This window comes from Macrosteles quadrilineatus, unplaced genomic scaffold (genome assembly GCF_028750875.1).
Source record: "Macrosteles quadrilineatus isolate MER2022 unplaced genomic scaffold, UCM_ALF_1.0 Scaffold_4__1_contigs__length_99947679, whole genome shotgun sequence".
NCBI lineage: Eukaryota > Metazoa > Arthropoda > Insecta > Hemiptera > Cicadellidae > Macrosteles > Macrosteles quadrilineatus.
The window spans coordinates 88,631,527-88,643,599 of NW_026542597.1; the positions used below are offsets into that span (position 1 = coordinate 88,631,527).

Here is a 12,073-nt window from a genome sequence, read left to right on the forward strand (position 1 = left end):
TATCTGGGTTGAGAATTGTCTTCACCTGGGATCGAACCTGCCTTTGGATTTGAAGGTGACCATAACCACTCAACTATTCAGACAATCACAAGCAAAGCCAAAATAGTTGTATGGTCATTATGTTTAGAAGTTGTAATTACCACGACCACGTTGCATATGATGTGAACAATTAGGGTTGAACAAACACATTGTTAAGATCAGCTGGTAAACTAGAATAATTTGTCCTGTCCAATGGTTTTGATTGTTAAAAAGTAACCTGATTGTTTCACCCATACGATTTGTTACTAGGCCGTTTATTTAAAACCGGTAAAAACAATCTGACACATACTTTCTCCCATTACCTTGTCAACAGCCCCTACAATGGGTAAGCGGTGGGAGTAACTATGATATTCATGAGGAAAATCACAAAAGTTGCAATAACTTTTTAACTGTAATTTTTACAGCATTGGTTTTTATTCCATTTTCTTTAGATTTAAAAGGTGTTAATATACTAAATTTTAATTCTAATAGTTTGAGCCGTTTTTGTAAAAATATGATTTTTCTGTTATTCTATAGAGAAGTAAATTCAAAAAAATGATAACAAAATCAAGGGTGGACCACACGCATACCGTACATGTACAAACCGACATCACTTGCAAGACTTATTTGGGTTCAGAGAGAAGCAAAACACAAACCTTTTGACAGATAAACAATACTTTCTTTATATACAATGGTAGGGAGGGAAAGTAAAAATAGCTTGATCCAATCAGAAAACAGGGCAACATAAAAACTTGGAGGCAATAATCCATGATTTATTCATTTAAATATGCTTGTTATGTAACACATCCTTCTTTTCCCCCTCCTCTTTGTTTGCTCTCATTACACGAACAAAAGAATTTTAGTTTTTTTATGCTAACCAAACAATTTGTTAGTGGTCACACATACAGTAAAGATAATATAAAAATATATATATAATTTTTACGGTACCGTCTTCACAATCAGAGGTGATACTGCACTACTTCCATTTCGGAGATAACTCCATTTTCAGTTTTCTACTAATCAAGAGCACAGTTTTCTACAGTACAGTTTTCTAGTAATTTCTTAAAAACTGTAAGTTTGCTGCAAACTTGTAGTTGGCGCATGCTGAACTTGCAGCAAGTTAACTGCAAACCTTTTTCGCTATCTGGGTAAAGTCTTGTTTTTACACTCAACACAAAATGTCTTGATTTGCATTGCGTCGAAAAATTAGACCCAATGACAACCACTTCAAGAAAATGTTGGCTTTTTTGTATGTGCACAGTTTAAAAACGGCTTATTGGGCTTGTTTATGTTTTGACAATGTATAGTGTATACACATGCATCTTGCCATATGTTCAGAAAATATGTATGTGGAAGAAACTTAGATACCTACTGTGTAAAGTTTTTGACTGGACAGTAAAAACCGTATAGTATCAAATGAGCATTGTAGACTTTTCACAACATTTAAAAATGCCTTCTTAGTTTATAACCGTCCATCTTCATGTCTTATACGTCTTACACTTCGAAGCTGGAGGGTTAAACCAAAAATACACAAAAAGTGTTATGGAGGGCCATATACAAAAATGTGAAGGGTTTTGTCCACTTTCCATAAAAAGCGTCTGATTTAATTTCATACAAAATACCACAGGTGTAGTACACTAAAAAGCAAATTTTTATGCTAATAAATTTACTAAATTTTATGTTTATCCTATGCAATACCTCCCCATAATAGTGTGTTTGTGTGTGGGGGGGGAGGGAGACAGATATAGAGGGAGGTGGGAGGCTATAAGAGAGTGGATGTTCTGCTCAGCTGAGCCTTTTTCATCTCCTCCTTCAACAAGGTAACATATTTATTTTGATATTATCATAGTAAAAAGTGTATTTAATTTATTTAAAATATATTTTGTTTCATAATTGAAGCTTACAATAATTGTGATTCTCAGTCGACAAGTACCGGTAGTTATAAGCATAATTTATTGCATTTTAGCGAATTTCCCATATAGGGGCTAACCCCAATAAGCTATTACCGTAGTACTCACGGTAAGACCTGGACCCGGGACCGATTTGATTATTCATTTTGAGGTCCCTAGAGGCCAAAAACACCATTCGTTCAAATTCATATATATATATATATGTCTGTTAGCGCAATAACATAATTATGTCTCGAGCAAAAATGATCCAATTTTGATAAAATTTGGTACAAACCTGTAAACCTACGTTTATTCGAACGAGTTCGCGATCCAGCATAATCGGACCATGGGAACGGGGGCTTATGGGGGGTTTTATGTGGTAAAAATGGGTTTTCCCATTTTTAACCCTAAAAACAAAAAAATTTCAATTTCTTTCCAAACCGTTTTGTGGAGCTTAATAAAGAATTAATTTAGTATATTGAAGCGCTGTTGTATGTCTAACGGTTACGGAGAAAATCCAAAAATAGTGTAATTTTAAATTCCCATGTTATTCTTATGGAGAAAATTAAAATTGTTGTAGTTAACTTGTTTATGGATATATATATTGATAACATTTGGCAAATTTATTTATTTCATCCTATACTATTGACGTATGGTCAAAAAACACTTTTTACTTTCCCCTTAGCAGCAAACCTAAGCACTTGTTAAATCTAATGTTATTTAAATAGGGAATAAATATGTCTTATTTATGGAAATATTTGAGTAAAAATGTAATCAGACAAGTTGAAATTCGCTTAGTCTGCAGGTTTGCTGCGGCGGGGGTATTTACAAATGTAGGAGTTTAAGAAGTAATTAATTCTCTTGGTTAATTTTTCTGCTCAATATGGTGTTCATATTTTGGTACTAGACTTGGTGTTAAGTTTCAAGTAACTTAATCATTAGTACCAACGGATAGTATTAAACTCTGTCTTCATTTGCCCTGCATTGACCTTCATACTATAATATGCATCCAAATCCTAATAGATATTTCTGTCTTATTTATGTGTTGTTTCCTGTTATAATAACTTTATTTGATAATATAATTTCACAAACCTTAAAACTAGGTATTTTTAATTGAATGACATTTGCTTGTTTTCTGGAATTATAATCACAACGTGAAGCACTGGGGAGTGAGGAGATAATACATTTAATACAGTTAATACATTGACTGCTGGATTTACCACAGGCCCCTAGGACTGTGAGCAAAAGAATGACCGCAACATTTTGCACAAAAACAATTTTTTTGGAGCAATAGTTAAATTTTAATTTTTTTAAATTTAATAATTTACCACATTATTGTGTGACGATGATGGTGTTCCTGTAAACGCATGTTTACGATCCTGCAAGGATCGGAGGCTTAGGTCCTTGGGTTGCAAGTGCCTTAAATCTGTCACCAAAAATGTCTTATAAATAGTTACTTTGCACATAAAAACAAGCTAAGGTTTTATAATAGGTTGAAAAACCTGCACTTGCAGTTAGCCAAGTCAATACCTACCCCTAATCATGATGAGGGTTTACTTGAGTCTAAATTTGTTTCTGATTTTCTTTCTATGCCATACCAGACACAGATGAAGGCCGCGTCTGTTCTGCTGCTAGGTGCAATGCTGAGTCTGACAAGAGGGGAAGGGGAAGAGGCCTGCGAGACGATACCCTCCGAGATACACCTCATAAAGGGTAGGTTATCAACAAACAGCTGATTGATGGAATTTTACGCAATACAGTAGACTCTCGCTCATCCGGACTAATGTGGCGGACGTCCGGTCTCGATTACGAAAAATCCGGACTATCGAGTTTCGAGCAAATATCAAATAATCAAAATTGATTTGATTTGATTTGAACTTTTTGGTGATTTGGTGCTATCTTTGACTATTGTAGATTCTTTAGATACCTAGTTTACATGGTGGAAGGATAAAACATAGGTGTGATATTCCCGTCATGTGCTGACGTAACTCAGATTGCAAACGCCATTTCACTATTTAGACCAAATTATAAAAACTATAAAATATCAAAACAAATACTTATATGACAGTTACAAGCTGATTTCTGTTTGCAATCTGGGTGACAACGGGACACCTATGTTTTATCCTTCCAACATGGATGGTTTGGGTACTTCAGAGTCCAAAAGTCAACGGACTAACTGGCCGATTCGGCTCAGAGGGTTGAGCGTGATCAATAATTATTAGTCTTTCGCATTTAAAATACACATAATAATTGGACCAGCTGTAATTTTTTTTTAGTCAAACATTTTGAATAAGTCTCTCATCAAATTTGCTAAAATGTCAATACTGTATTTTCTCCTTAGTTTTTGATATCAAAATGATGTGCTGTAAAAGATTCGATAGTTTAAAACAAGTTGTTGTAAGGGTTTTACTTGGATAATTGATATAATAAATTACCTATCCGACATTATTCAGTAATTGACATTGTACATTCTGTTGATGACCCAATACGTAAATTTACATTATGAAACCATCCACATATAAACAATCATTTAAATGGGTTTTTTTATACTTAAACGTTTAGTAAATCTAATTAAGTTTAATAAATTTATTTTCGCTAATTTGTGTTTAATTATTTGAATGTTGACAGAGGAGTTTGATGAGTTGGGTCGTCTGCAGAGGACGTGTAACGGAGACGTCGCAGTCAACAAATGTGAAGGAGCTTGCAACTCGCAGGTCCAGCCCAGCGTCATCACACCTACAGGGTTCCTCAAGGTAACACCATACTTTGCTACTGTAGCTTTGAAAATATATCAAGTAACAAAAAATTTCTCAAAATTGGTTCTAATATAAGTGAATGAACCAATCAGTATTCTTAGCATCATTAACTTTTTTCCATGATCTTGAAATAGCTGTTTAATTTGATTATTTTGATAATATTTCAAATAATTACCAATACCTTTGCTCTGTCCGTACTGAACTCTTCAAATGCAGAAAATGGCTGTCTTTGCCATGTTTATTTTATTTTAATACTTTAAACCTCTTGAGCTTTCAGGAAAACTTCATCTTGAGCCTAATGTGCCTAATGTTCATCTTGATCACAAAACATTTCTAAGTTGGTTAAATCTGTGGCAGGTGTTTTTTTCATCATAGCTCATATACTATTGGGTGTGTACCCAAAGGACTTTAAGCTGTGTTTACACGAAGTAAGCTGGTGTTACCTGCCTCAAGTAAGTTGAAGAACAGAGGCAGGTAACCTGCTACGTAACCTGCCTGCCTCTTGCCTCATGTAAATGCTGCTTTGGTGTGATAGGGACAGTCTTGAAGCATATTCACATCTGGACCACTTTCCTTCAATAGAGTTTGGTGTTCTAAAAAAAAATTGCCAGTGTTATTGAAACTAAGAATCCAATATCTGTTAATAATTAGTATTGACAAAGCTAAAAACTATCTGAATATTTCTTGCAGGAGTGCTACTGTTGTCGGGAGAGTTTCCTGCGAGAGCGTGTGATAACGCTGACCCATTGCTATGACCCGGACGGGATGAGGCTAACCTCCCAGGCACAAGCCTCCATGGAGATAAAGCTGCGAGAACCAGCTGACTGCAAGTGTTACAAGTGTGGGGACTACTCTCGCTGAACAGCTGATTACATTAAGCTTTGCCAACCGCTGTTAAACAAATGTTTACTGTGTTAAAAAATATGTAGCAAAAAGATTCTATATTTTAAATACTTGAACTGTAACAAAATGCTAAAGAAGAGGCTTATTGAGTTTAACGAACAATGTAGAATAAAGATATAAAAAAAGACATGTATACAAACAATATTCTAAATGAATTGTGTCCAAGAATAAAACTGAAAAGAAAGCAAAAAGAACATGTATACAATATTCTAAATTAATTGTGTCTAAGGCTGCGGCCACACGGGCCTTTTTTCAAGCACAAACGTAGCTTGACAACACGCGAAAAATATGAGCAGCATTAAATGTAATGGGGAATGCCTTACACAGTGTGTTTTCCTGCAGTAGCGGGCGCCTATTTGTTTCAATGCTACTCTGATTTTCGTGTGTTTTCACGCTGCGTTTGTGCGTGAAAAAAAAAACGCCCGTGTGGCCGCAGCCTAAGAAAAACTAAACATTTATATACATCAAATAGGTGAATAATATACTCTCATAATTAAAAGATTGTAAAATAAAAATCCATAAGAATTTTAGTATCCTCTGTTTAAAGTTTACAAGTACGTCTACTTTCATTTTTCCTACCCGCCGTTAAGATTTTACCGATTTTAGTTTTAGTAAACTATATTATAGATAAAGGAGGGTTATGTGCATTGTATGTGTAAGCTATATATGCTTATATAGACATGTTTTGGTTGTTGGTTTCAATTTACTTAGCAGCTAGTTTTACTTGTATTTAAAATGTTCCTATTATCATAATTTTACTAAACCGAGTTATGTGTTTTTATTTTTGAGTAAAAAAACTGAGAAATCTACTATTTTACTTGGAAAACCAAACTATTTTCTTTTCATTTTACCTTAAAAATTCCAAAACACTTATTGAATCCACTTTTTATAGATTTACGAATCTTATGATTCAGTTAAATATTCAACTAATCTAGCCGATATGAAGATGCAAATGTTTTGAAAATTATCTATACCTACTTTATTGTTTTTTGACAAACTTTAAAATGTTTTACAACCAAATAGAAAGATTTAGTTGCAAACTTCATTTGGACATCTGGTTTTGTTACCAGACATTCTCCTTTTTCCTATTATCCACCACATAAAAATAAAATGTCATAGTTATTAAAACCGTGTCTGCAGATAAGGAAGTAAGGAGAACATACACAGTAATAAGTGAAAGATAAGGCAAGGACATAGAGTTACTGTTGCTAGCTTTGCTAACTCTGAAGGTAACTAGGCACGTGCATAGAAAACTACAATGATTGTTTGTGAGTATTCATTATTTAAAAGTATTAATTTTTCACTGATGGGATTCTTAGATAAAGTTATAGCAGTGAAACTTAATTTCATGCTTTGGAAATAGTAATTTTAAATGACACAATGTACAAGAAAATATTGTTTTCCTACAGTTACCTAACAATGTACATGTTCTCTCACTGATTTGAGAAAGCAAAGTGGCCAATTCGCTCATCAGTGAGACAATGTTAACATTGTCTCACTCTAATTACTTTGTCTCACTCCAGATTTGCAACTTGAAGGCACGAAATAGTGAGCACGTAACATGCAGGCAACGTCTATGCGCGCGAAATACGTTGGCAGCACTGGCTGTAAATCAGCTGGTCAGCTGTTGTACTGTTGTATTTGTCACTTCACATTAAATGTTATATTAAAAGTTCACTTCTGTGCAAAAATAGGTTATGTTTCTTCATAAATTATGGTAACAAATTATGGTTTTATGGTAACTGTAGGAAAAGTATAATGTGCAACTCGAGTTCAAAGTACAATTCCTCACTCGAGAAACCATTCTTCACTCGCCTACGGCTCGTGAGTAAGGATTTCTCTCGAGTGAGTCAATTGCTCACTTTTCTCACTAGTTGCACAAATAACTATTTCCAACTCTATTTATTAAGAATGAGGTATAAATCAGCTGATTTCCTCTTGTGTACAATGTGTTTTTGCGATTTGAATCAACTGTTTTAGGATTTTTATTAAAGTATTTTACTGTGTTAGTTGTATGTTTATTTTTCCATCGTGTTGAGGAGTATTGTTTAAGACCAGTACGAAGTATGGCTTTCCTGGCACTTGCTCTAATTACCCAGAAGATTTCTTGCACTTTCAGCTGATTGCAAATTCAGCTGATTGTTTTCCCTTGTTCTAAATTAAAGCTTGGGAACTGATTAGTTTATTGACATAAATTGCCTTTAAAACAGAACTACTGTTACCTAAAATTGCCTCGGCAGAGTACCGTAGCTTAAATTAGAGTGATTTTAAATTAGCTTAAATTTTGTAAGAAGTACATGTCCTAAAACAGAATGGTTTATAATGTCGTGGAAATACATACATAGCAAGTTTCATAACGATTTGTTTGAAAAATCGTATAATAAAAAGTGTAAACACAAATTTTCTCTTTATTTTGACCCATATAGGGCCATATTTCTTGAAGTTTTGCTGTTTGCTTACGTACGGGCCACCCTGTATATTACATAGCCAAACTAGTATAGTGTCTGTAGTACCATACACAAAAAAAGAATTAAATATAGACCGTCAGCTGTGCTGCGGTTACCATAGGTTCCGGCTCACACCGCTGTAGTTTACGTAGCGCGTACGCCGTAACTACATGGCGCTCCCAGCGGTGTGCGCCAGAACCTATGGTAACCGTAGCACAGCTGACAGTCTATATTTAATTCTTTTAATCTATGGTAGTACTAAGATAGTATAGCCTTTTAGGTCATAAGGGTGAGGGTCATAAACCAGTGATGTCTGGATAACCAGCCCAAGATGACATCAATGAGTTAAGACTGGTCAAAACATGATTATTCTTGTATAGTAAGCTATAGACCGTGTTATGGTGTCAAAATAACACCATATTATGCAGGTCGTGCAAAATATGCATACAGGTCCAGTGAATGGCTGGCTTATCCATTAAAGTAATGTAAAGTAGTAAAGTAAGTAAAGTAGGCTTAACCTATCTTTAAGACACGATAGTGAAAATTTCTGGTTTACCTTCGGTACTCTGGTTTGGAGTTATTTTTTTAAACCTTATGAACATAAAAGGAAAAACATTTCTACGCTACTTTTAGAGAAGGAAACCAATAGAAATAGTAGGGCAAAATAAGAAGATTGTTTGAGGGTCATACGTAGTGAGTTGCTAACTTAACACTAGCATCCATGATGTCATGATGTGAGAGTAAAGTTATCAAATATCCCCCAATCCACAAAAATGTCAGAGGTTTGGACTATTTTCTCTTTTTTATGTTTTTCATATAAATTAGCAACGACGTTGACATAAAAGAAACCCTTTAGCCTTAAACAATCACCCCTATCCTGTTAGCTACCTTAAATCTCTATTGCGATATTTATGAAAGTTACAGTTGCACCTTACCAATAAATACTGAATAACTTCATAGTCTATAGAAAATTCAAATATATTCAACTTTTCAAGCTTATGGTACTATATCCCAAACAAAGTTGGTATCTCTTAGATCAAGGTACAAAATATTTACATGGATGGTTTATTTAAAATACAAACGGTACTCTGGAGATTAACAATCATGTTATTTTGGTCTAGCATTGAAAAAATACCTGCAAAGAATATCTGCTTCTTTCAGACGTTTGCAAGCATCGTTATGTTAAAAAAGAAAATTGTCTGATCTTATCACAATCTTTATAAAAGCCAACAAAATCCAAGTCAGACTAACATTTTCCGATATCAGCTGATTTTCTTCTTTACACATTGATGACTTCCCTTAAGAGTCTTCCGTGGTGGAAGCCATGTTGGATTTCTTCCCCATAAGAACAATGTTAACTTTGGGTCCAAATATCTCATCAGCAAATTGTCATATAATTATGGATAAGGAGTTAAATTTAAGGAATTGTGGTCCTCTAGAGATTGACGTTTTTTATTTCACAATTTTTAATTTTTATAATGAATAATTAATTATTAATTAGCTTAAAATTAAGCTAATTATTGAAAGGAAAAGAAAATGGATTTTCAAAATTCAAAAACCTCAGTCACGAGTCCATTATGTTAAAAATACAAATTATAAATTTCAAAGCTATATCTTAACAAATAACGCCGTTACGAGTCCACAAATGATGTAATGTTTAACATTGTTCTTATGGGGAAGAAATCCAACATGGCTTCCACTACGGAAGACTCTTAAGTTTTCATATCCACTTCACCTCTTTAAAACTGTTTAAAAAATCTAAAACCCTTTATTTCTATTTTGTTCAAGGGGTTATCCTGTTGATGAACTTCATCGCCACTGTAAGACCTCAATTTATCACTCTAAAACCCGAATTTATAAATTGCCCAAGAGAAAAAGGAGTCTATTTCGCAACAAGTCCAGATTGTCTATTTTATTATCGCTGCGACAACAGGTTTTTAAGACTTCAAGCATGTTACCCTTGGCAGAAATTTGATATTCACACATTGAAATGTAGCAGACGATGGGAGGTGGATTGTAACCCAATGTATGCCGGGATTTGGCGGCCAATGTTTGGAAATAATCCTTCAGAAGTTGATGAATCTGGAAGTGGTACTGGAGCTGCAGACAATTCACTAGAAGAGGTCATTGGAGAAAATCCTTTTAGTACAAATTTGGAAAATATAGAAAACATTGGTCAAGAAATACCTGAAGAAACAGAGGCTGAGGGGCAAGAAGAGTTGGGGACGGGAGAAAGTCCGTTGATAAATGAGGGTTCTGAAAAGTCTGAAGAAATTAGTGGTGTTGACCAAGAACAGCCAGATGATAATAAATCCATATCACAGTTTGCTGATGGGAGCAAAGAAAAACCACTAATAATGGGGACTAATAAAGAAGCAGGCAATACTGGATCATCCAATAAGGAAATATTCAAAGAAAACAGACTAGATCAGAATCCTGGTGCTGTAAAAGAAAAGTCGTCGTTGGTTAAAAATTCAGCTGAAAAAATTGATAGATTTGGTCAAGAGAAACCAGAAGAAACAGAAGAAAAACCAGTTGAACCTACAACGATTGAAAATCCATCATTCATGGGAAAGACAGAAAGTACAGATATACCAACAAATAAACAAATTACCGTGCAGGAAAATGGGATGGGAGTAGAAAATCCGATCACAGCAGAAAGAGCAATAAGTGAAAAGCCTGAAGAATCTGAAGATAACAAAGAAAATTCACTTACGGAAGAGAATACAGGACAAGAGAAAAATGAAAATTCTGAAGACAATCAAAACCTAAAAGGAATTAAAAATCCAACCACGAATGAGGAAAACATGGAAAACACAGCTCCGGCTAAGATGAATAGCATTCAATCAGCGTTTGGAAACCAAGAATTAATTGAAAATTTGAATTCTAAAAGTGTTGAAAATCCTGAAGACAGTACAACTGAAGCACCCTTAACTAAATCTGAAGAAACATCAGATTCAGAAGTTCCAGCAACAATAACAGAAGTCAAAAGTCCACCTGATAATATTTCGTTTGAAACTGAAAACCCTGTTGTTAAACAAGATTTGGAACCAGAAGGATTCAATCTAGAAAATTCTCCACCATTGGAAGAAGTAGTTTCAACTGGAAAAGAGCTTTCAAATTCTGAAAAATCATCAATCGATAATGATCAGGAGTTAAAGATTTCAGAACAATCTTTGAATCCAGCAAACAATGCTACGGATAAAGATACATCAGAAAGTAAAACTCTTCAAGACAGAATAGAGAAAAGATGTACAGATAATGTTTGTGAAGAGAAAAACAAAGATAACATTGACGAAGAAACTCCTAACAAACTATTCAATCCCGTTTTACCTCAGGATACAAGATCGGCGCTACCACAAGACTTATCGGCTGGCTCGACTGGGAAAATGTGGTATTGGTGTGGTTCTGGAAGATTTGTTCTTGCAGCTAACTCTGAAGAAGGCGATGCAATATGTCTTCAGCTACCAGATCCGGAGTCGATAAATTCAGAAGGCAGTGCCCAAACTGGAGGCGACTGGGCCGGCCATACTTTCCTCGATACAAATAACGAGTTTGATTAAAATTTTGTTGCCTTTTACATAGTTTCGAGAAATAAAAGATATTTTACAGATATTGCAAGTGATCAAGTTTATTAGAAACTAAGGAATTGTACAAAATTAAATATTTAAGAGTGTAATTTCTGCTTATGTTTTTGACGAGGTATATATTTTTAATTGTTTTATTTCCCACCAGGACATACTATTTTCTTTTGAGCGTACAACATGAAAAAAATCAGGTTCAAATTGAGAGCATGTAACTTACTTACTTAATTTATGTAGCTAATGCACTTTAACACTTGATCAATTTTAATCTATATGTAAACACCACTGGAACTTTGCTAAGTAATATGTTCAAAGTCACAACATTTGCAAGATCAAAAGTGTCAGAGAATAAAATATTTAATAACTTTACACCTAGATCTACATTGTGTTTTATAGTTTTATGTGTTGTGGGTACATGAACATAGATTAGTAGTCATAAAACTTAAAAATCATGTAATGTTATGAAAAAATTATCA

General features: G+C 34.3%; 2 protein-coding genes across 2 annotated transcripts; both read left to right on the plus strand.

Annotated features, from left to right (window-relative positions):
• Positions 1-1,817: 1,817 nt before the first annotated feature.
• On the plus strand, positions 1,818-6,474 carry LOC128992246 (partner of bursicon). The gene is made up of 4 exons (XM_054415722.1): positions 1,818-1,838; positions 3,509-3,620; positions 4,536-4,660; positions 5,354-6,474. The coding sequence occupies exons 2-4, from the start codon at positions 3,515-3,517 to the stop codon at positions 5,522-5,524; spliced, it is 402 nt and encodes a 133-aa protein (XP_054271697.1). The 5' UTR covers positions 1,818-1,838; positions 3,509-3,514; the 3' UTR covers positions 5,525-6,474.
• Positions 6,475-6,565: 91 nt separating this feature from the next.
• On the plus strand, positions 6,566-12,044 carry LOC128992051 (muscle M-line assembly protein unc-89-like). Its single transcript, XM_054415429.1, has 2 exons — positions 6,566-6,834; positions 9,802-12,044. Exons 1-2 carry the CDS (start codon positions 6,825-6,827, stop codon positions 11,574-11,576), a joined length of 1,785 nt encoding a protein of 594 aa, XP_054271404.1. The 5' UTR covers positions 6,566-6,824; the 3' UTR covers positions 11,577-12,044.
• The last annotated feature ends 29 nt before the right edge of the window (positions 12,045-12,073 follow it).